The sequence below is a fragment of the Nerophis ophidion genome, linkage group LG13 (assembly GCF_033978795.1).
Source record: "Nerophis ophidion isolate RoL-2023_Sa linkage group LG13, RoL_Noph_v1.0, whole genome shotgun sequence".
NCBI lineage: Eukaryota > Metazoa > Chordata > Actinopteri > Syngnathiformes > Syngnathidae > Nerophis > Nerophis ophidion.
The window spans coordinates 45048171-45074602 of record NC_084623.1 but is presented as its reverse complement, the minus strand read 5'-3'; the positions used below and the strand labels follow the sequence as shown (position 1 = coordinate 45074602).

General features: G+C 38.9%; 1 protein-coding gene across 9 annotated transcripts in view; it reads right to left on the bottom strand.

The window, feature by feature from the left end:
• mecom (MDS1 and EVI1 complex locus) overlaps window positions 1-26432 on the bottom strand; it is a 494327-nt gene that overhangs the window by 19628 nt on the left and 448267 nt on the right. For all 9 annotated transcript variants that reach the window (XM_061919015.1, XM_061919013.1, XM_061919014.1 and 6 more), the window contains 3 exons: window positions 24525-24551; window positions 13403-13569; window positions 13215-13292 (listed from right to left, as the gene is read on the bottom strand). In XM_061919015.1, the coding sequence (XP_061774999.1) occupies window positions 13215-13292; window positions 13403-13569; window positions 24525-24551 (272 nt within the window). The remainder of the gene's footprint in view (window positions 1-13214; window positions 13293-13402; window positions 13570-24524; window positions 24552-26432) is intronic.

Here is a 26432-nt window from a genome sequence, read left to right as displayed (position 1 = left end):
CAGTGTCAACACGGCACCCATTGAACATTGTTGTTTGGGTGAAGACTGACAGATGTTCGCGGGTATGATTACCCTTGAATGACTGCCTTAAAATTCCGGAGTCTACCGGAAAATTTGTGAGGGTTGGTAATTATAGCAAATATGACGCTGTCAGTGCCATTCATATAAAACCCGCGGGCCAAACTAACACTACATTTACATATCAAGGTGCGGACCGCAAAATAACGTCTCACGGGCCGCGTGTCTAAGACCACTGCTTTAAAATGTAATATCGGAAATTATCGGTATCGGTTTCAAAAAGTACAATTTATGACACGGACGTAGGGAGAAGTACAGAGCAGTTGCGTCTCCTAATCATACCCGATTTTCTCGAGAGACTCCCGAATTTGAGTGCCCCTCCCGAAAATCTCTCAGGGCAACCATTCTCCTGAATTTCTCACCTACATTCTCACCTACTCAGTGACTTATGTGTCCGCCCTGAGATCGGTAGGTTGTGAGTTCAAACCCCGGCCAAGTCATACCAAAGACTATAAAAATGGTACCCATTACCTCCCTGCTTGGCACTCAGCATCAAGGGTTGGAATTGGGGGTTAAATCCCCCCCAAAAATTCCCGGGCGCGGCCACCGCTGCTGCCCACTGCTCCCCTCACCTCCCAGAGGATGATCAAGGGTGATGGGTCAAATGCAGAGAATAATTTCGCCACATCTAGTCTGTGTGTGGCGATCATTGGTACTTAACTTTAACTTTAATTTCCAGACAACAATATTGGGAGCGTGCCGGCCCAATCACATAATATCTACAGCTTCTCACACACACAAGTGAATGCAACACAAACTTGGTCAACAGCCATACAGGTCACACTGAGGGTGGCTGTATAAACAACTTTGACACTGTTACTAATATGCGCCATACTGTGAACCCACACCAAACATTTCGGGAGAACATCCGCACCGTGACACAACATAAACACAACGGAACAAATACCCAGAACCCCTTGTAGCACTAACTCTTCCGGGACGCTACAACAGTGGCCCCCAACCGTTTTGTATCCGAGGATACAAAACGCTTGGTCAACGCTTAATAATTTGTCCCGCGGCCCTGGGGTTGGGGGCTGTTTGGGGGGGGTGGCGCGGGCCTTTTTTTAAATTTATTTTTATTTATTTTTTTTTGTCATGAAAAAGAGAGGTTTTTGTCATAAAAAAGGGAGGTTTTTGTGGTTGGTGCACTAATTGTAAGTGTATATTGTGTTTTTTATGTTAATAAAAAAAAAAAAAAAAAATGTGTATATATATATATATATATATATATATATATATATATATATATATATTTTTTTTTTTTAAATGAATACAAAATTCTTCTGCGGCCCGGTGGTTGGGGACCGCTGCGCTACAATGTACACCTCCCGCTCCCTCCAACCCCGCCCACCTCAACCTCCTCATGCTCTCTTAGGGAGAGCATGTCCCAAATTCCAAGTTGCTGTTTTGAGGCATGTTAAAAAAAAAACAATGCACTTTGTGACTTCAATAATGAATATGGCAGTGCCATGTTGGCATTTTTTTGCATAACTTCAGTTTATTTTGAAAAACCTGGTTACATTGTTTAAAGCAGTGGTTCTCAACCTTTTTTCAGTGATGTATCCCCTGTGAACATATTTTTCATTCAAGTACCCCCAATTTAGAGCAAAGCATTTTTTGTTGAAAAAAAATAGATAAAGAAGTAAAATACAGCACTATGTCATCAGTTTCTGATTTTTTAAATTGTATGCAAAATATTGATCATTTGTAGTGGTCTTTCTTGAACTATTTGGAAAAAAACTATATAAAAATAACTAAAAACTTGTTGAAAAATATATAATGGTTCAATTATAAATAAAGATTTCTACACATAGAAGTAATCATCAACTTAAAGTGCCCTCTTTGGGGATTGTAATAGAGATCCATCTGGATTCGTGAGCTTAATTGTAAACATTTATTCACAAAAAAATAAATCTTTAACATCAATATTTATGGAACATGTCCACAAAAAAATCTAGCTCCCAACACTGAATATTGCATTGTTGTTGTTTTTCACAGTTTATGAATTTACATTCATATTTTGTTGAAGTATTATTCAATAAATATATTTATAAAGGATTTTTGAATTGTTGCTATTTTTAGAATATTTAAAACAAAATCTCACGTACCCCTTGGCATACCTTCAAGTACCCCCATTTGAGAACCACTGGTTCAATGCACCCTGCGTGGCATCACAACAGAATTAGGTATAAAAAAGTGTTAATTCCACGACAGTATATATCAGTATTGGTTGATATCAGAATCTGTAAGAGTTGGACAATATCGGAATATCGGATATCGGCAAAAAAGCCATGATCGGACATCTCTACTTAAAAAAAGACTTTACTGCTTTGGATCTGTGGGAATCCTAATTGGATGTCAGTGTTGGAACACACGTAGTCCTACAGATCCAGACATGATGGAGGAGCTTGTTTAAGGTGAAACCGCACCGCCTCTTATCTCCAGCCAGCGCATTAAAAATGCATTCTTCTCTCCCAGAATAAGCACGCAACAGATTGTGTTGTATCCTAGGTGAAATTAGTCGCTCTTGCCAAGTTTCTTCACGCAAAATTATACGAGAAGATTACATCTTTTCTTCTGCTGGAATCGGCTCGCCGGATTGGCTGTCCCTCAGGACCCCCCCCCTGGTTATCACCACAACACATTACAATAAACAGCGGTGATCTTTAATGGCGTGCCAGTTTGTGGAGTGGAGGCTATCAGGCTGGGGCAGGAGAGGCCCGAGTCAGTCTTTCTGCCTCCCCTGTGGTCAACATTCCTCCATCTTGGTAACTACAAAAGCTCCGTTCTGGCCAGGGATTACTGATTGTATTAATGTTTTTTTTAATACATACAGTACAGCTGCCATCAGAGCTTTGTGTGGTCCTAAACAACTTTATTAGTGGTCTCATTTGGGTCTTTAATGTGCTCAAAAAGCACTTATACACACACTGAAACCTTTTGACCAAGTTTTTTTTTTTTACACAAAAATAAAAAAAATCCCACACTGTTAGGAAATCCACTATTTTGCATGTTTTGTGTTTTAGTCTTAGTATTTTTACCTGTTTTGTTTTAAATATTGGTTTATACCAGGGGTCACCAACGCGGTGCCCGCAAGGACCAGATGAGTCGCCCGCTGGCCTGTTCTGAAAATAGCTCAAATAGCAGCACTTACCAGTGAGCTGCCTCTATTTTTTAAATTTTGTTTATTTACTAGCAAGCTGATCTCGCTTTGCTCGACATTTTTAATTCGACGACAGACAAAACTCAAATAGAATTTGAAAATCCAAGAAAATATTTTAAAGACTTGGTCTTCACTTCCATCCATCCATTTTCTACCACTTATTCCCTTTTGGGGTCGCGGGGGGCGCTGGCGCCTATCTCAGCTACAGTCGGGCGGAAGGCAGGGTACACCCTGGACAAGTCGCCACCTCATCGCAGGGCCAACACAGATAGACAGACAACATTCACACTCACATTCACACACTAGGGCCAATATAGTGTTGCCAATCAACCTATCCCCAGGTGCATGTCTTTGGAAGTGGGAAGAAGCCGGAGTACCCGGAGGGAACCCACGCATTCACGGGGAGAACATGCAAACTCCACACAGAAAGATCCCAAGCCTGGATTTGAACCCAGGACTGCAGGACCTTCGTATTGTGAGGCAGACGCACTAACCCTTCTGCCACTTGTTTAAATAAATTCATTTATTGTCTTACTTTGCTTCTTATAACTTTCAGAAAGACAATTTTAGAGAAAAAATACAACCTCAAAAATGATTGAAGGATATTTGAACACATCTTTTTACCTTTTAAATTCCTTTCTCTTCTTTCCTGACAATTTAAATCAATGTTCAAGTATTTTTTTTTTTGTAATAAATAATAAATACATTTTAATTTAATTCTTCATTTTAGACGACAAAAAATATTTGTGAAATATTTCTTCAAACTTATGATTAGAATAACAAAAGAATATTCTGGCAAATCTAGAAAATCTGTAGAATCAAATTTAAATCTTACTTTAAAGTCTTTTGAATTTCTTTTAAAATTTTTGTTCTGGAAAATCTAGAAGAAATAATGATTTGTCTTTGTTAGAAATATAGCTTGGTCAAATTTGTTATATATTCTAACAAAATGCAGATTGGATTTTAACCTATTTAAAACACGTCATCAAAATTCTAAAATTCATCTTAATCAAGAAAAATTACTAATGATGTTCCATTAATTATTTTTTACATTTTTTCAAAAAGATTCGAATTAGCTAGTTTTTCTCTTCTTTTTTTCGGTTGAATTTTGAATTTTGAATTTTAAAGAGTCGAAATTGAAGATAAACTATGTTTCAAAATTTTATTTTCATTTTTTTCGTGTTTTCGTCTTTTTTAAACCGTTCAATTAAGTGTTTTTTTCATCATTTATTCTTTACAAAAATCCTTCCGTAAAAGGAAAACAATGTATGACGGAATGACGGACAGAAGTACCCTTTTTTTTATATATATAAAGATTTATTTATTAAAGGTAAATTGAGCAAATTAGCTATTTCTGGCAATTTATTTAAGTGTGTATCAAACTGGTAGCCCTTCGCATTAATCAGTACCCAAGAAGTAGCTCTTGGTTTCAAAAAGGTTGCTGACCCCTGGTTTATACTGTAGCAATTTAAGATGTATTTACATGACAAATACATTCTATTATCCATCCATCCATCCAATTTCTACCGCTTGACCGTTTTGGGTCATTAATTATTATTTCTGCTGTGCGTTGCGACGTCCTACTCTACTCAGCTGTCCTTAAACGCAACATAAAAACACCCCTATCTCGTTGTTCTCTGAGTATAGAACGATCACTCTGTTCTAAGGCAGCAAGGCTTGTAAGTTTCAAAGCGCACAATCCCTTTTGGGGACGCGGGGGGTGCTGGAGCCTATCTCAGCTGCATTCGGGTGGAAGGCGGTGTACACCCTGGACAAGTCGCCACCTCATCACAGGGCCTTTGAGGCGCACCATAAAATATCTTAATTGTTCAGACAGCAATGTGTTTAAAAAAGTTTAGGTATGTAATTTCCCAATGGGGAAATGTGTTAATGTCTCTTGTTTTCATGTCAGCATGTGAGCTAGCGAGCTAGTACCAGTCAGTCTGTGTGTTTATCTAAAGTGCAGTTCCATCCATCCTTTTTCTACCACTTGTCCCTTTTGGGGACGCGGGGGGTGCTGGAGCCTATCTCAGCTGCATTCGGGTGGAAGGCGGTGTACACCCTGGACAAGTCGCCACCTCATCACAGGGCCTTCGAGGCGCACGATAAAATATCTTAATTGTTCGGACAGCAATGTGTTTAAAAAAGTTTAGGTATGTAATTTCCCAATGGGGAAATGTGTTAATGTTTCTTGTTTTCATGTCAGCATGTGAGCTAGCGAGCTGGTACCAGTCAGTCTGTGTGTTTATCTAAAGTGCAGTTATCAAAGATAATTTTAATTTATAACAGTAATACTAACCTTGCACAAAAAGGTTCATTGTCTTCTTATTTATATACTTTTCAAATGTTCTTGTAATCATACAATATTTTCGGTATATTGATTGGAATTTAAAAATTCCATCTAATTTACCTGCCTTCGGCTGTCGCCCCGGTGACCCATGTCTGGGTGAGGGAAATCTGAGTCTTGATTGGTTTATTTCCATAGAAATCCTCATACAATAAATACTTAGGCTGCTGCCCCCGCGACCCGACCTCGGGTAAGCAGAAGAAGATGGATGGATGGCATCTAAAATACCGATAATATTGTCTGATGACAAGAACATTTGAAAAGTATAGTAATACAAAGGGAGTTTTGCCGCGGTTATCATGAATACCGCTTATCGTTACATCCCTACTTATTTAGTAATATCATTATACTCCTGAAAGGCCCCCAGCACACGCTAAACCTAATGTCATCGCCTGACACACTCGGTGTGTTTAAATGCACCAAAAAAACCCCCAAAAAGATTGAATTGACTTTGATAGAAACTATCTTTTTCCCTAAAGCTAAAGATAATGCGCGTGCATGTGTTACGTACCAATGTACGTAATTACGTCATTACGTAGGACAGGGGTGTCCAAACTTTTTCCACTGAGGGCCACACACGGAAAAATTAAAACATGCGGGTGTCGTTTTGATATTTTTCATTTTCAAACCGTAACAAAATATAGGGATTCTTTTTTTTTTTTTTTTACCTTTAGTACTCCCAGGGACCATAGAGGGTCTCCGTCATTAACATGTCAAAAATAAGTCAAATTATTATTTTCATTTTTTATAACGCTTACAGTAAATCTCTATATCAACTTCAGGTTGATATAAAGTAAAAAAAAAGAAAAAAAAAGAACAGTTTTTATGCCTTTACAGTCAAAGACAATTTTGTTTTTTTATAGTAAAACTGAAATATGCAGTTTTTCCCCATTGCGCAAAACATTCAGAAAGCAATGTTTGATCTGAAATAATTGGAGCCCTAAAAAGATCAATAATGCAGGACACCATTGATTTAAATGTATTATTATTTCTGAGTAATCACAGTGAAAAAAGAAATAAATCCATCCATCCATCCATTTTCTGCCGCTTATTCCCGTTCGGGGTCGCGGGGGGCGCTGGCGCCTATAATAAAATCCCACTAAATAGCTTTGGGATCCAAAAAGTCCCCCACTCATAAAGTGATACATTTTTATTATTATTTGTTTTACTTTCAACACTAAACTTACGAGATAGACTTCAGATATATCTGTCGATTTTACGTTTGAACTATTACTTTATTGGTTTTATGCTCTTTTGTCAAAGAAAACACTGTTTTTATATGGCAACCACACAGTATATGCACATAATATTTTCCGCATAAAACATTATAAAGTGAAATATTTGACGTAATAGGAGCCTTAAATAGGTCAATAATTCATTATAAAAAAATGTTTTACTCTTTTTTTTTTTTTAGCAATAAGAGCAAAATAAAAAAATGTGTCAACATTGCAACTTTTCCCCGTTAGATTTCACCTCATTCTACTTTTTTTTGGTTGTTTTTTTATTTATTTTTGCAATAGCATTTCCAGAATGTGTGGCGGGCCACTAAAAAATTAGCTGTGGGCCACAAATGGCCCCCTGGCCGCACTTTGGGCACCCCTGACGTAGGAGAAGCCGTGATAGGGTGCAATGTACTGTGTGAAAAACATTGGAAAGTTGGCGCCCTCTAGCGAACTGTGTAAACACTGCAAACAGACCATTAAATAAAAGAACAGAAATCTTCAAACTTTTAGGTCAGGGGTTTCAAACTCATTTTAGATCAGGGGCCACATGGAGAAAAATCTACTCCACAGTAGGCCGGACTGGTACAATCACGGCACGATAACTTAAAAATAAAGACGACTTCAGATGGTTTTCTTTGTTTAAAAATAGAACAAGCACATTCTGAAAATGTACAAATCCTAATGTTGTTTTTTATTTTTTTTTACACTTACATGTTATGGTTAATAGTATTCTAACTTTATTTGTCTTTTTTTATATTCTATTAATAAATTATCTAAAATGTTCATCAGTCAACTCATTGGTGTTCATTTTCAATCTATCAAGATATTTTTTTAAATCAAAATCAAATTATTTTCGTAGTCTGATAATTTTCCTCGACTGATTTATTAACATCTTGTAGCATCATCTACAAAAATCGGGGGCCACACGGAGAAAAATCGACTCCCAAGTGGGTACAATCATGGCACGATAATTTAAAAATAAAGACAACTTCAGATTGTTTTCTTTGTTTAAAAATAGAAAAAGCACTTTCTGAAATTATACAAATAATGTTATTTGGTTTGTTTTACACTTACATGTTGCGATTAATTAAATGTTATCTTTAATTTTTGTTATTTATATTTTCTGAATAAATGATGTGATAATGTTCATTAGTCAACTCGGTGTTCATTTTCAATTTGTCAAGATAAAAAAATATATCAAAATGAAATTACAGGACATTATTTATGGCGTTTGATAATTTTACTCGACTGATTTATTAACATCTTGTAGTTTATTTTGTACGTATGTAGCATCATCTACAAAAATTGGAGGCCACATGGAGAAAAATCTACTCCTAAGTTGGCCGGACTGGTAAAATCACGGCACAATAACTTAAAAATAAAGACAACTTCAGATTGTTTTCTTTGTTTAAAGATAGAACAAGCTCATTCTGAAAATGTACAAATCATAACATCGTTTTTTTTTTACACTTACCTGTACGTGTTACGGTTAATAGTATTCTTTCTTTATTTGTCGTTATTTATATTTTCTGAATGAGTTATGTGATAATGTTCAGTCAACTCATTGGTGTTCATTTTCAATCCATCAAAATATATATTTTTTAATCAAAATCAAATGACTTTGTTATTTAAAAATCGGGGACCACATGGAGAAAAATCGACTCCCAAGTGGGCCGGACTGGTAAAATCACGGCACGATAACTTAAAAATAAAGACAACTTCAGATTGTTTTCTTTTTTTTTTAAAATAGAACAAGCACTTTCTGAAATTATACAAATAATATTGTTTGGTTTGTTTTACACTTACATGTTGCGGTTAGTTAAATTCTATCTTTAATTGTTGTTATTTATATTTTTTGAATAAATGATGTGATAATGTTCATTAGTCAACTCGTTGGTGTTCATTTTCAATCAATCAATATTATTATTTTTAATCAAAATCGAATTATACAAAGTTATTTATGTAGTTTGATCATTTTCCTCGACCAATGTACTAACATCATGTGGTTTTATTTTGTACATATATAGCATCATCTACAAAAATCGGGGGCCACATGGAGAAAAATCGACTCTCAAGTGGGCCGGACTGGTAAAATCACGGCACGATAACTTAAAAATAAAGACAACTTCAGATTGTTTTCTTTGTTTAAAAACAGAAGAAGCACATTCTGAAATTGTACAAATCATAATGTTGTTGGGTTTGTTTTACACTTACATGTTGCGGTTGATTAAATTCTATCTTTATTTGTCGTTATTTATTTTTTCGGAATAAATTATTTGATAATATTCATCAGTTGGTGTTAATTTTCAATCTATCGAGATAAAAAAAAACTACCGGTATATCAAAAATCTAATTACAGTAAGTTATTTAAGTAGTTTGATCATTTTCCTCGATTGATGTACTAACATCTTGTGGTTTATTTTGTACATATGTAGCATCAGCTACAAAGGTACAAATAATTGCTATTGCGACATCCAGAGGACACATTTAGAACAGCAGTTTCTTTCGTTAAAAAAATTCTGGTTAATTTTTACACTTACCAAACTCATCCTAGGTATTGATCATATGGTTATGGCCTTCAATAACAGAATATAATAAATGCTGGTTGATATGTTGGTTCAGTAGAAACACGGGATGTTGCATAGCAGAGGTTGAGCGTAAAGGAGAATATTTTATGCAGGCAAAGACAGATAGTTCTGGTGTGTAGTGTTTAGCCAGAGGCCTTGAAAAATCTCTCAGAGGCTCATTTACGCAAGAAAAATGCTCTTCATCGTTCTAATTTGTCACCAGACTTCCTCCCCTTTTCTGAGAACTGCTCTTTCACTTTGCATCACCGCCCCCCCGCCTCTCTCGCTGTCAGCCACGCCACAGACGGCATTTTTCAGGAGGCTAATAATTTAACAGCACAAATGTTTTTCAGGGATTATAATAAAAAACTGAGAAAAACAGTAGAAAATTTAGTCGATTTCCCATTAAAAGGAAGCACTATATCTCAGTTGCAAGAGCTGGAGGTAAGGTTTTCATGTTACAGTCCGCTTGCATTGGGGAAAAGTGTGGAAAGGATAAGCCGGATCCAGCTGTTGACTGGAGTCAAGGCTTGACTTTTCAAAGAGTTTGGCATTGTTCAATCTTGAAGGTCTAAGCCAGGGGTGTCCAAACTTGTTCCACCAAAGGGCCACATACGGAGCAGGTAGAACCATTTAAAAACAAAAAAAATCGTTAAAAAACAAAGAAAAATGAACTAAAACCAAGTATATACACCAGGGGTCACCAACGTGGTGCCCGCGGGCACCAGGTAGCCTGTAAGGACCAGATGAGTCGCCTGCTGGCCTGTTCTAAAAATAGTTCAAATTGCAGCACTTACCAGTGAGCTGCCTCTATTTTTTAAATTGTATTCATTTACTAGCAAGCTGGTCTCGCTTTGCTCGACATTTTTAATTCTAAGAGAGACAAAACTCAAATAGAATTTGAAAATCCAAGAAAATATTTTAAAGACTTGGTCTTCACTTGTTTAAATAAATTCATTATTGTTTTACTTTGCTTCTTATAACTTTCAGAAAGACGATTTTAGAGAAAAAATACAACCTTAAAAATGATTTTAGGATTTTTAAATACATATACCTTTTTACCTTTTAAATTCCTTCCTCTTCTTTCCTGACGATTCAAATCAATGTTCAAGTAAATTTATTTTTTTATTGTAAAGAATAATAAATACATTTTAATTTATTCTTCATTTTAGCTTCTGTTTTTTCGACGAAGAATATTAGTGAAATATTTCTTCAAACTTATTAAAATAAAAATTAAAAAAAATTATTCTGGCAAATCTAGAAAATCTTTAGAATCAAATTTAAATCTTATTTCAAAGTCTTTTGAATTTCTTTTAAAATTTTTGCTCTGGAAAATCTAGAAGAAATAATGATTTGTCTTTGTTAGAAATATAGCTTGGTCCAATTTGTTATATAGTCTAACAAAATGCAGATTGGATTTTAACCTTATTAAATATGTCATCAAAATTCTAAAATTAATCTTAATCAGGAAAAATTACTAATGATGTTCCATAAATTATTTTTAAAAATTTTTGGGAAAAAGATTCAAATTAACTAGTTTTTCTCTTGTTTTTTTGGGGTTGAATTTTGAATTTTAAAGAGTCGAAATTGAAGATGAACTATGTTTCAAAATTTAATTTTAATTTTTTTCCTGTTTTCTCTTCTTTTAAACCGTTCATTTAAGTGTTTTTTTCATCATTTATTCTCTACAAAAAACCTTCCGTAAAAGAAAAAAAAATGTACGGCGGAATGACAGACAGAAATACCCATTTTTTCAATGTATAGATGTATGTATATATATTTTTTTTATATATGTATATATATATATATTTTTTTATTTTTATTTTTTATTATTATTTATTAAAGGTAAATTGAGTAAATTGGCTATGTCTGGCAATTAATTTAAGTGTGTATCAAACTGCTAGCCCTTCGCATTAATCAGTACCTAATTAATAGCTCTTGGTTTCAAAAAGGCTAAAAAAAACACATAATTTTAGTTAATAGTACCACATTTTCTGCTTTTTCGCATTACATCACATCTTGTACTACATTTTTACTGTTTTTAGGTTTGACTTTATTTTGACTATATGCTTAAGGGTGAACCAGCCGTGGGCCACAAATTGACCCCGGGCCACACTTTGGACACGCCTGGTCTAGGCTTTACAGCAGGGGTGTCAAACTTGCTTTAGAACGGGGGCTACATGGAGAAAAATCTACTCCCAAGTGGGCCCGACTGGTTCAATCACGGCACGATAACTTAAAAATAAAGTAAACTTCAGATTGTTTTCTTTGTTTAAAAATAGAACAAGCACATTCTAAAATTGTACATAATAATAATAATAGTCACAATGTTAATGGTTAATGCGGTTAATAGTATTCTATCTTTATTTGTCGTTATTTTTATTTTCTGAGTAGCTTGTGTGATAATGTTCATCAGCCAATGTTCATTTTCAATCTATCGAGATAAAATAATGATATCAAAATCAACATTACAAGATGTTATTTATGTAATTTGATAATTTTCCTCGACTGAAAGGCGACATCGAGTGGACACATTTATAACAGCTGTCTGTCATGTCAATCACTCAATCAATCAATGTTTATTTATATAGCCCTAAATCACTAGTGTCTCAAAGGGCTGCATAAACCACAACACAAACCACTACGACATCCTCGGTAGGCCTACATAAGGGCAAGGAAAACTCACACCCAGTCAGTCTGATCATGTTTTGTTTTAGTCATGTTCGGTTTTGTTTTTGGACACTTTGTGCACTTTTGTTTGTTTTGTCACCATAGCAACCCATTAGTTTTCACCTGTCCTTATGTCCCGCACCTGTCTCACGTTTTACACTCGTACACCTGTCACTAATCTCCACAGCATTATTTAAACCTGTGGTTGCCAGGTAGTCAGCCTGGCGACTTTACCTCTACTCCCTTCATGCCATGCCTGTTTAATCATTCTGTCCATAGTTTCTCTCCTGCCCATGCCATATACATTTTTGGTTTTCTTGTCCAAAGTTCTGCCTTTGTACTAGTTTTTGTTTTTATAGTCGAGTTTGTTCTCCGCCATTGTGCGCGCCTTTTGTTGGCTTCCTTTTTTTGTAGTTTGTTAGTGTAATAAATAAATATGTACCTTCATTCACGCCTTGCCCGCGGCAACTTTCCTTTGCCCTCTGGAAAAACAAACCCCAAAGACCACGGATTGACACTGTCCCTTTCATTTAAAAATTTCAGGTAAATTTTTATACTTAGCAAACTAATACCGCGGGCCAGATAAAACCTGTTCGCTGGCCAGATCCGGCCCTTAGGCCGTACGTTTGACACCCCTACTGTACAGAGATACTGTAATTTACATTTTTTGAGATAAATGTAGGTCCTGGCTTGGAATGGGCACATTTCACATTTAAACCCATATGGCGGCAGTTCTGTGATGAGGTAGCGATTTGTCCAGGGTGTATCCCGCCTTCCGCCCGATTGTAGCTGAGATAGGCGCCAGCCCCCCCGCGACCCCAAAAGGGAATAAGCGGTAGAAATGGATGGATGGATGGATGGCGTCAGTTCTCGGTACCTGGGAATTTTCTGTACTTTTGTGTGTGTTGAGTTGGTAATAAAGGTAAATATATCGAATACACTAAAGCACCTCTTCCTGAGGGTGTTTCAGTGTTATAACTTCACCTTTATCGTTAGTTTTTAAGCCAAAATGCGTCCGTTCTCCCTTTTCTGTCTACACACCGGTATTTTTTTTAGAGGTGGTATAGTACGGAATGTGATTCATTAGTATCGCGGTGCTATACCAATACCGGTATAACGTACAGTACAACCCTAACCTGAATTCCAACACATATGATGCATCTTACCTGTAAGGTTGCTCGCCTGTGTGAGTCCTAAGGTGGCGCGTCAGGTTGGCAGAGCGTGGGAAGATTTTACCACAATATCTGAAAAAAAAAAAGATAATACTAACATTAGCTAAATGATTTAAAAACCCTCTAAAATTACACCCCACACCAAAAAAAAATGTCCGATAAATTGGTATTGCTTTCCTTACCTGCAAGTATAGCGCTCCTTGCCTTTGCGCAGCAGCGTCTCAGGGAGCGCCGAGGGTGGCGCTCTGAAGTCGAACATGGAGGGCACGGAGCGCAGCAGGTCCCCGGACTCTGGCTTCAAGGAGCTAAACGTCTCCAGCTTCTCGGCCATGTTCTCGATAGCCGACATCTAAAGAGAGACGGATAAGACAGGGTGAAACATTTATTCATAACTAGTGTTGGGACTAACACGTTACAAAGTAACACGTTATTTTCGGCGGTAACTAGTAGTCTAATGCGTTATTTTTTTTATTCAGTAACTCAGTTACCGTTACTACATGATGCGTTACTGCAGTGGTTCTCATACTTGTGTATGTGTTTACTAACAAGACATCATTTCGGAGCCGAAGCCGAGTTTCTTAACATGGAGATATTCTCACTGCTTTTCTTTTGTCGAGCATGAAGAAAAGAACATTTTAGTGAAATGTACAAACCCCGTTTCCATATGATTTGGGAAATTGTGTTAAATGTAAATATAAACGGAATACAATGATTAGATGATTAGCAAATCCTTTTCAACCCATATTCAGTTGAATGCGCTACAAAGACAAGATATTTGATGTTCAAACTCATAAATTTTTTTTTTTTTTTGCAAATAATAATTAGCTTAGAATTTCATGGCTGCAACACGTGCCAAAGTAGTTGGGAAAGGGCATGTTCACCACTGTCTTACATCACATTTTCTTTTAAAAACGCTCAATAAATGTTTGGGAACTGAGGAAACTAATTGTTGAAGCATTGAAAGTGGAATTCTTTACCATTCTTGCTTGATGTACAGCTTAAGTTGTTCAACAGTCCGGGGTCTTGTTGTCGTATTTTACGCTTCATAATGCGCCACACATTATCGGTGGGAGACATGTCTGACGTGTAGGCGGGCCAGGAAAGTACATGCACTCTTTTACTATGAAGCCATGCTGTTGTAACACGTGCTGAATGTGGCTTGGCATTGTTTTGCTGAAATAAGCAGGGGTGTCCATGATACGCGTTGCTTGGATGACAACATATGTTGCTCCAAAACCTGTATGGACCATTCAGCATTAATGGTGCCTTCATAGATGTGTAAGTTACCCATGCCTTGGGCACTAATGCACCCCCATACCATCACAGATGCTGGCTTTTGAACTTTGCGCCTATAACAATCCGGATGGTTATTTTCCTCTTTTTTCCAGAGAACACCACGTCTAGTTTCCAAATATAATTTGAAATGTGGACTCGTCAGACCACAGAACACTTTTCCACTTTGCATCGGTCCATCTTAGAAGCCGGCAGCGTTCCCTCGGTGTTGTTGATAAATGGCTTTCGCTTTGCATAGCAGAGTTTTAACTAGCACTTACAGATGTAGCGACCAACTGTAGATACTGATAGTGGTTTTATGAAGTGTACCTTAGCCCATGTGGTGATATCCTTTACACACTGATGTCGGTTTTTGATGCAGTACCGCCTGAGGGATCAAAGGTCCGTAATATCATCACTCACGTGCAGTGATTTCTCCAGATTCTCTGAACCTTTTGATGATTTTACAGACCGTAGATGGTAAAAACCATAAATTCCTTGCAATAGCTCGTTGAGAAATGTTGTTATAAAACTGTTCAACAATTTGCTTACAAATTGGTGACTCTTGCCCCATCCTTGTTTGTGAATTACATAGCTTTTTAATGGAAGCTGTTTTTATACCCAATCATGGCACCCACCTGTTCCCAATTAGCCTGCAGACCTGTGGGATGTTCCAAATAAGTGTTTGATGAGCATTCCTCAACTTTATCAGTATTTATTGCCACCTTCCTCAACTTCTTTGTCACCTGTTGCTGGCATCACATTCTAAAGTTAATGATTATTTGCACAAAAAAAAAGTTTATCAGTTTGAACATGAAATATGTTGTCTTTGTAGCATATTCAACTGAAGCTTTCCTTTTCTCTAAACTAAAACTGGGGAAATGCGTAGAGTGTTCTGAGCTTTACTGAAGACATGCTTTTATTTCACAATTCCTTGAGGGAAAAAACGCCTGGTTAGGCTTTGTGTGTATAGCAGTATGTGTGCTGTATATAGTAACATCATGTCATGTATGCCTTCCTTGGGTGAAGCCAGGTTTACAGCTATCTTGTTATTTGCTGTTTGTTACTTATGTATGTCATGTTGCAGCTATTTAAAAAGTTTTGTCAATTTGTTCTGGCCCAAAATAAATTGGCCCTTTGAAACATATCTTTGTCATCGTGTGTTGTATGTAGACCACATTGCTTAGCAGAGTTTAGTGATGCAAATGCATGTCAAGTTGATCAACAGAGTGCAATAACATTACTGAAATGAAGGCGAAAAAGGTAATCAATGGGAGCCCTAGTTTTCGGCATACGTAACTGAGTTACTTTTGAAATAAAGTAACTAGTAACTGTAACTAGATAGAGGTTTTCAGTAACTAAACCCAACACTGTTCATAACTGTGTTTCCTTAACATTCGCTTGTTTCGGCAGCACGCCACAAATACAGTGGATTGTGCGCCACCTGCTCGCCCGAGCTCATAAGCACATTATAACGGGACTGTCTGTGAAGGTAGCTCGCTGTTAAATGGGAAATGGGTTGTACTTCTATAGCGTTTTTCTACCTTCAAGGTACTCAAAGCGCTTTTGAGACTACTTCCACATTCACCCATTCACACACACATTCACACACTGAGGGAGGGAGCTGCCATGCAAGGCGGTAACCAGCACCCATCAGGAGCAAGGGTGAAGTGTCTTGCTCAAGGACACAACAGACGTGACGAGGTTGGTACTAGGTGGGGATTGATCCAGGGACCCTCGGGTTGCGCACAGCCACTGAACACAGCGCCACGCCTTAACTTTGCTTTTAACACACCTCATAATGCATCTGGTCCGCCAGAGCATAAGAAGCTATAGTATGTCTATGCATAATAGTATTATTTTGGCCACGTTTTGTTTGTCCCACAGCGTGCATAACCATGCATGTAAAAGCTGAAGGATACAGGGGCCATTTTGATGTTTTTCATTGTGAAAAGCACATGTAGACGGAAAAAAAAATTGTCCTGCAAGTCAGGATTGCAACTGTTTGCTCTTTTATTCAACTTTTTATGTTGCATATCTGTATGTGGAATTAAACTCTGGAATATAATAACCAAAGAAATCAAACAAAGCACCAATATGATTCACTTTAAGAGACTGTTCAAACTACAAGTGTTCACAAAGTACACAGAACAAGAATTATGATGAACATCTTGAACCCTTTTTTTATTTTTATTTCAAGCTAATCGATGCTAACATGCTATTTAGGCTAGCTGTATGTACATATTGCATCATTACGCCTCATTTGTAGCTATATTTGCATCCAGCCTTTCCCTCCACCCACATTTAATGCCAGACAAACACATACCAATCGACGGATTCAAGTTGCACCAGTGGTCAAAAGATGCGAAAGTCCCTCGTTTGTTCCGCACACTTTACCGACGACAGCTATGCTACGACAGCGATGACACATAGATGGCAAGAATGTGTGGATATCCTGCGACACTCAATGCAGATGCATTTCCAACGATAAAGTCAACAAAATCACAAAGGTGAGTTTTGTTGATATTATTGACGTATGTGCTAATCAGATACATTTGGTCACGGCATGACTGCAAGCTAATCGATGCTGACAATCTATTTAGGCTAGCTGTACGTACATATTGCATCATTATGCCTCATTTGTAGCTATATTTGCATCCAGCCTTTCCCTCCACCCACATTTAATGCCAAACAAACACATACCGATCGACGGATTCAAGTTGCACCAGTGGTCAAAAGATGCGAAAGTCCCTCGTTTGTTCCGCACACTTTACTGACGACAGCGATGACACAGAGATGGCAAGAATGTGTGGATATCCTGCGACACTCAATGCAGATGCATTTCCAACGATAAAGTCAACGAAATCACAAAGGTGAGTTTTGTTGATATTATTGACTTATGTGCTAATCAGACATATTTGGTGACGGCATGACTGCAAGCTAATCGATGCTAACATGCTATTTAGGCTAGCTTTATGGACATATTGCATCATTATGCCTCATTTGTAGCTATATTTGCATCCAGCCTTTCCCTCCACCGACATTTAATGCCAAACAAACACTTACCAATCGTTGGTTAGAAGGCGATCGCCGAATTCGTCCGCCGCTGTCTGTCATGATATGGCTCAAAAGCTTCTGTTTCTTCTTTAATTTCGTTTTCGGTGCCTGCCTCCACACTCCAACCATCCGTTTCAATACATGCGTAATCCGTTGCATTGCTTACGGCGCTGAAATTCGAGTCTGAATCCGAGCTACTATCGCTATATCTTTCTGTGCTATCCGGCATGTTTGTTTCTGTGAGGTCACGCTGTGACGTCACAGGATAATGGACGGCTGGATATAAGGACGGTTAAATCAGGCACTTTGAAACCGTTTTTCGGGATATTGCGTGACGGGTAAAATTTTGAGAAAAACTTCGAAAAATAAAATAAGCCGCTGGGAACTGATTTTTATTGGTTTCAACCCTTCAGAAATTGTGATAATGTTCCCCTTTAAAGCGATTTGCAAAACGTCACAGAACCAACTAAAATCGTACTCTGAGGCACCACTGTAATTATGTCTGGGACATGCTTTTTTGGGGGGAAGTTTTTAGGGTTATTTTTTGACAGAACTCGCTTGGAGACAGACGTTCCAGACACACTGGAAGAGTTAACGACTGCAGCCAATCTGCTAATGAAGCCCAACAGTTTGCTTTCATCAGATATCCCCCCCGAAGAATTATGTGCTCTTGTCCACGCCGCATGTGCGCGGACGGACAAGAAAACTATTTGCTGCAAGGTGGTCATAGCTGATTAGTTGTGTGTGAACGAGAAAATATATGTCTGAGGAATGTATTTGTCATGCATGTGAGAAAGGCCAATGTGTGTGTTTGTACTTAAAGGCATGTATGTTGTTTGTGAGTGGGAATGTATATGCCAAGTGTGTATCCGTGTGTTGTCAGGTCCCTACTATGTGTGTGTGTGTGTGTGTGTGGAGTGATTCATGTCCACTGCTGGGCTGTAAACCATTCGGTGCACAATGCGGGCAGACAGCACATTCGTCAATATGAAAGATGTTGACATTACTGATCAAGGGCCAGACATGGGTAATAATGATATCGCTGTGCTGAAAGGGGCGGCAGGGAGGGGAAGGCAGAGGGGTGGTGGTCCCAGTAGAGCACTGGGCCTGACAGGCCATCCCCTCCACACACACTTTTTTCCCCCTCCTTTTAAGAAGGGGGCCCACTCAAATTTGCATTATTTCGCCTGCATTGTATTTTCAGCTTGTTCTCGTTTCATCAACGCACCAAATCAGCGGCGATTCGGGTCGTCTAGCAAAGCCCTGCTCCGACTCTGACATTCCATCTCCTGTTTTCTCCCGCTGTCACCAGCCGAGATGGAGAGGATGGCGAGGAAGCGTGATGAAGAACATGATGATAACGGGAGGAGGGGGGATGGATTGAAGAAAAAAAAGTGAAAAGAAAAAAAAAAAGACTAGAGGTTTAGAGAAGCTGATGGATGACATTGAAGCCCATGTAGGTGAGCGAGTGATGGTTGAGAGTAAAGTTCCTGACTCGACTTTCCCACTGCTTGGCTTCTCTCCATTCATAAATGGAAATACAGGAGGACAATATTTAAATTTCACTTAAAGATAATGATGCATGTTATGTGTATTCAAAATAATGCCTGGGTCACAGTCTTGATCCGTGCCCTATAATAGGTTAGGGAGCTCAATAAACACTCACAAAAACAGCTCTCAAAATGTGACGAGGATATTAGTCATTTTGGACTTAACTGTACATTAAATATTACAGTTATAACATCATTGGGCAGGCACTCTGTTTATATTGGGGGAAAGCGGACGTGAAAACAGGCTATCGACACGTCACTCGGGTCAGCAAAGAGCTGGAGGGGGCGTGGCCTCCAGCTCCGCCTGAATTTCGAGGGATTTTTGGGAGATGAAGTGAAGTGAATTATATTTATATAGCGCTTTTCTCTAGTGACTCAAAGCGCTTTACATAGTGAAACCCAATATCTATATTACATTTAAACCAGTGTGGGGGGCACTGGGAGCAGGTGGGTGAAGTGTCTTGATCAAGGACACAACGGCAGTGACTAGGATGGCGTAAGCGGGAATCGAACCTGCAACCCTCAAGTTGCTGGCACGGCCAGTCTACCAACCGAGCTATACCACCGGAGATTATTTGTCCTGGAGGGTTGGCAAGTATGACAATTCCCCAGGTGCATGTTTTCCATTAAAAGTTATTTTCTAGGGTCATAAACTCCATTGCGTTGTCCAGCAATCTCTTTTACTTACACCTTACGAAAACCCCTTGTTATTCTGCCTCGGGCGGAGTGTAAGCGTCTGTGAACTTGCTTGTTGCTGCAGCGTCGCTGTGGGACCAGCCGTTGATTGGCTGTCTTCAGAAGTCAGTGATAATGCGAGGGGCCTCAATTAGTGAGATGCATTCTCAATTGTTGATCTTTATCAGCAACCAGATGTTTGGAGAGGGACTAATTTCATCCCCCCCCCAGCCCCCCCGCCCCCTGAATCCAGCGTCCCAAAGAGACTGTTCCCCTTGGACAGATGCAAGTAACGCGGCCCCCACTAAACACCTCCGCTGCCCCCTTGAGTGCAAGCTCATTTGGAATAGCTGTGCTTCGTTGTCTGCACAAGCAAACATCCAAAAGTGATGTCCAGGGTGTAGCGCCGCTGGAAATCCCCGCTTTTTAGCCTTTAATTGGGATCTGAGCTATATCTAGATGCAAAAAATGTCAACAAATTAAAATAACTAAAATGAGGGGGAAACACCAAAAACATAAGTCCTGTGTAAAGATGTCTGATAATGGCGTTTTTGCCGATATCCGTTATTGTCCAACTCAACCGATACCGATATATACAGTCGTGGAACGAACACATTATTATGCCTAATTTTGTTGTGATGCCACGCTGGATGCATTAAACAATGAAACAAGGTTTCCCGAAATAAATCCACTCAAGTTACGGAAAAAAATGCCATATTTATTATTGAAGTCACAAAGTGCGTTATTTTTTTTTTAACATGCCTAAAAACAACAACTTGGAATTTTAAGACATGCTCTCCCTGAGAGAGCATGAGGAGGTTGAGGTGGGCAGGGTTCAGGCGGGGGAAGGGGGTAGCGAAGCGGGGGAGGGGGTGTATATTGTAGCGTCCCAGAAGAGTTAGTGCTGCAAGGGCTTTTGGGTATTTGTTCTGTTGTGTTTATGTTGTGTTACGGTGCGGATGTTCTCCCAAAATGTGTTTGTTATAGAGATGCACGGTTTGCGGTCTCATCCGCGGAGTGCGCGGTTGACATGACGAAAAAATAGATTTTAATTAGATTCGGGCAGGTGGCGGTTGAACCATCCGGAGATATTTGATATACATGGTTCTGGGATCGGTATCCTTTGCCATTCAAAGAGCCTTTTAAGACCCATGTCATTAAGGGAAGAATTTAATAGGAGACGCTAATAGTCTCTTGAATGACTACCGGCAATCACCCAGATAATAAGTATTAGTGCGTGCTATGTATGAAGCCATTGACTTTGTCGCCTTCTACATCAGTCCAGCACCATGTTGTGTGTGACTTCCACAGTGACACGCACACGACTGCAAGGCATACTGGGTGACACAGAGTACACTAATGGTTGTGATATAAACAATTGTAACACTCTTAGTAATATGCGCCACGCTTTGAAGCCACAGAAATTAAGAACGACAAACACATTTCGGGAGAACATCCTCACAGTAACACAACATAAACGCAATACAACAAATACCCATAATCCTTTGTATTCATGACTATTTTATACACCCCTAACCCCCCCCCCCCCCCCGTGCGTCGGTAAGGTGGGCGGGTTTGGGGGCGCGGGGGTGTAAAATATATTCAGGAAGTGTCATGAATACCAATGATTATGGGTATTAGTTGTGTTGCGTTTATGTTGTGTTACTGAGAGGATGTTCTCCCGAAATGTGTTTGTCAATCTTGTATTGTGTGGCTTCATTGTGTGGCGCATATTAGTAAGTGTTAAAGTTGTTTATATCACAACCATTAGTGTACTCTGTGTCACCCAGTATGCCTTTCAATCTCATACGTGTAATTGCGGAAGCCACACACAACATGTTGTCGGACTAACAATCGGTTCGTACATGTTGTTGAAGGTGTCAAAGGCAATGGCTTCACAGCACGCCCATATTCTTGTCATCAGGATGAACGCTATTGAACGTTAGCGGATCCTATTGACTTCATTGCTCTATGAAACAGGTTTAAATAGCTCTGTGAGTGGTAAAGGTGGCCAACCTCTGATGTAATTCACCGGGCGGTTGCCGGGCGGGTACAGTCCTGATAAAATGATGGTTCGGGTGGACGGCGGGTGGATGACGATTTTGGTGACTCGGATGCGGATGATATAATTGCCTATCTGCACATCTCTAATTTGTTATTCTTGTTTGGTGTGGGTTCACAGTGTGGCAAACATTTGTCACAGTGTTAAAGTTGTTTATACGGCCACCCTCAGTGTGACCTGTATGGCTGTTGACTGAGTATGCATTGCATTCAATAGTGTGTGTGAAAAGCGGCAGATAATATGCAACTGGACCAGCACGCTCAGTACCTCTCCCTACATCCCTGTACGCAGCGGCGTTTTAAAAAGTCATATATTTTACTTTTTGAAACCGATACCGATAATTTCCGATATTACATTTTAAAGCATTTATATTATCGGACATCCCTAGTCATGTGATCCATTCATTCCCAAAAGGGGAGTGTGTACATTCAAAAACAAATTCATAGGGGGAGTGAATTGCCAAAAATGTTGTATAATTGTAAATAATCAAGTTTGGTCAAAAGTACTCTACTAAAATTGCACGAAAAGACAAGTTAAGCATGATGTCACTACATTGTCACAGCACAGCTGTTGAGTTGAGTAGAGTTTGTGTTTATTTCGAACATGCATGCACACAACATGATACATCACAATTTCCAGTTTCTCTATTCAACGCGTTCGAAAAGGAGTCGGAAGAAGCAGAGCTTATTTATTCCTACCCCTTTTTCCTAATACATAGCGGTCGCTCAAACGTGTGTTCACTTCCTGTTCTCAATGTATTCACAATATACTCCATAACTAATAACAATAGTGACATAGCATGGAAAATAATGAGTGTGTTGACTGCTATGTTCGATACGACTAAGTCAATTTATTGTTCTTTTTTATTTTGTTTTTTTAACTTAGATGACGGTTAATAATGTTTGAACCTAACTTAAAACTAAGAGTGTCCAACTTGTTCCACTTCGGATCTGATACTGATTTTGGCGTCTTGGGTATTGGCCAATACCAATGTTGATCTAATACGATATCAGCACAAATCATATATACTTGTTATCATTTTGTAGTGTGGTATGCCAGAAAATGTTTGACTCAAACAAACGTGTTTATTGTTAACTGTCTAGAACGGGCTTGACACATGATCTGTATGCAATACTGGCTGCATTTCTGATAGTTGTTCGTGTGCCATGTTGTTCCGGACCACAGCAAACATTACCTAGCTTACCAAAGATTGCAACTAAATCTATTAAAAGAACAAAGCCTGCCGTTTCCTTTGACTTGGACACACACATCTCTACCTTTGACTATTAAAAGCCTGTCATTTTCTAGGAGTTATCTCACCTTCTGAGAAGCCTCTGATTTACGAATGGTTTCTCATATTGTAAAAATGTGTAGAATAAATTAAATATCAACATTTCTGTCAACGAAGATATGCTTCAGCCTGCGACACAGGCTATTACAGCTAATATAGACACTTACGCCATGTGTTCCCTTCATTATGAGACTTACAGTGGGGCAGAAAAGTATTTAGTCAGTCACCGATTGTGCAAGTTCTCCCACTTAAAATGATGACAGAGGTTTGTAATTTTCATCATAGGTACACTTCAACTGTTAGAGACAGAATGTGAAAAAAAATCCAGGAATTCACATTGTAAGGAATTTTAAAGAATTTATTTGTAAATTATGGTGGAAAATAAGTATTTGGTCAACCATTCAAAGCTCTCAATGATGGAAGGAGGTTTTGGCTCAAAATCTCACGATACATGGCCCCATTCATTCTTTTCTTAACACGGATCAATCGTCCTGTCCCCTTAGCAGAAAAGCAACCCCAAAGCATGATGTTTCCACCCGCATGCTTCACAGTAGGTATGGTGTTCTTGGGATGCAACTCAGTATTCTTCTTCCTCCAAACACGACGAGTTGAGTTTATACCAAAAAGTTCTATTTTAGTTTCATCTGACCACATGACATTCTCCCAATCCTCTGCTGTATCATCCACGTATCCATTTTGGTATAAACTCAACTCGTCGTGTTTGGAGGAAGAAAAATACTGAGTTGCATCCCAAGAACACCATGCCTACTGTGAAGCATGGGGGTGGAAACATCATGCTTTGGGGCTGTTTTTCTGCTAAGGGGACAGGACGATTGATCCGTGTTAAGGAAAGAATGAATGGGGCCATGTATTGTGAGATTTTGAGCCAAAACCTCCTTCAATCAGTGAGAGCTTTGAATGGTTGACCAAATACTTATTTTCCACCATAATTTACAAAAAAATTCTTTGAAAATTCCTACATTGTCAATTCCTGGATTTTTTTTTCACATTCGGTCTCTCACAGTTGAAGTGTACCTATGATGAAAATTACAGACCTCTGTCATCATTTTAAGTGGGAGAACTTGCACAATCGGTGGCGGACTAAATACTTTTCTACCCCACTGTATTAACGGGCTTTTCATTTTTTGCGGCTCCAGACAGATTGGTTTTTTGAATTGTTGGTCCAGTATGGCTCTTTCAACGTTTTGGGTTGCCGACCCCTGCCATATAGGGACACCCCTACTTACAACAGTGTGAAATATGACAAGTCAGTCAGGTGCCAGATATCATTTTTGATGTGTAGTAAGGTGTAACACAATGCAAATCTTGTTGGCTTGTCTTCAAAATAACAACATCACATTTTTCATGCATCAATGATGATTGAAAACTGAACTTACCCAAGTGTTCTGATCCGGCAAACGAAACTGAAGGGGTGAGAAAAAAGAGCAGTCAAAACCAGGACACGGTTAATGCATCGCCATCTCTAGATTTGAAATATGTGGGCCACAGGTATCAACTTGGTATGTTATGGTATGCTGCCGGAAATCTAGGTGGCTCCAATAGTACCCAGCGCTTTCTTGTGCTCGATAAACATGTTTCAGCCAGCAGTCAGCGTTTAAAGGGCTACTGAAAGCCACTACTACCGACCACGCAGTCTGATAGTTTATATATCAATGATGAAATATTAACATTGCAACACATGCCAAATCAGCCTTTTTAGTTTACTAAATTGCAATTTTAAATTTACCGCGATTTTCTTGTTGAAAACGTCACGGACTGTCAGGAAATATTAGCGCAGCACCACTAGCGGCTAAAAGACGTCTGCTTTAATCGCATAATTACACAGTATTTTGGACATCTGTGTTGCTGAATCTTTTGCAATTTGTTCATTTAATAATGGAGACTATAAAGAACAATGCTGTTGGTGGAAAGCGGTGGATTGTAGCTGTCTTTAGCACCCAGACACAGCCGGTGTTTCTTAGTTTGTTGTGAAGCTTTAACACAGAGCGGTCAAGCGATCATGTTTTCTCTACGTTAACCAGCATGTTTTTGGATGGGGAAATTGTGATATATATCTTACTGGAGACATAAGTGGATTATTCGTCGTCCTGCAGTAGCTGTCAAAAAAGGCAGCAGTGAGCTTGGCTCCTTGGCTTCTCTCTGAGACACTAAGTGTTCACCGCAGCCATCTGACCTCGAGGTATGTCTTTACAATCTTTAAAATCTTACTAAAACACTATTAAAACAATATGCAGATAAGGGATCTTCCAGAATTATCCGAGTAAATGTGTCTAATTACATCTGAAATGCTCACGCTGCCGCCGCCCGGAGCCGTCGCTTTTTTTTTCCTAGTCCTTCACGATCAATATCCTAATTCACAAATCTTTCATGTTCGCTCAAATTAATGGGGAAATTGTCGCTTTCTCGGTCCAAATTGCTCTTACCACTGGTGGTTCCCATTATAAATAATGTGAATATGTGTAGAGCCCTGCAACCCGTGAAGTCACGCGCACATACTTCCAGTAAAGGCAGGCCTTTTCTATTAGTGACCAAAAGTTGCAAACTTTATCGTCGATGTTCTCTACTAAATCCTTTCAGCAAAAATATGGCAATATTGCGAAATGATCAAGTATGACACATAGAATGGACCTGCTATTCCCGTTTAAATAAGAAAATCTCATTTCAGTAGGCCTTTAAGAGGACTCAGAGGAGACCATATTTCTTTGCAATAAAATATCTTGCCAGGAATTTAAATGTTGAATCACAAAAAGGGTAACAAAAAGTTCCAGTTCCTAAGTCCCTTTAAACATATGTCTCAGGGAGTGAGTCAGGTGACAGCAAGCGAACCCCTTTAAGAGTATACAGAAGGGCCCCTTGACTGGTTTCTCTCGGACCCACCCAAGTCTGGTGTTTCTGGGAATGATTTGTGTGTCCAGACATCATAAAGTCATAAAGACGGTCTGAGCACACTGTTAGTGTTTCGACTGATAGGACACCTCATTAAGGCATGTGGGACAACCATGTGGCGGCCGCAGCAGTCGGGGACTGGGGGACGTAAATCAGGCAAATGAAACAGCTTGTAAAAACCAGACCTGAAACGGTTAGAAAAAAAAAAAAAAATCATAGGCCTGAGAAAGCGGTGTTTTCACTTTCTGATAGGCCCTTTGCACCCGCAATAGAGACTAATCAAATGAACATCAATACAAGGTGTGAAAGATACACTGGAAAGTCTTGGATGCAAAGGGGTTGGTAAGGACTCAAGGGTAGCACATACTATGTAGATGTTTGATTCAAAATATCATTTT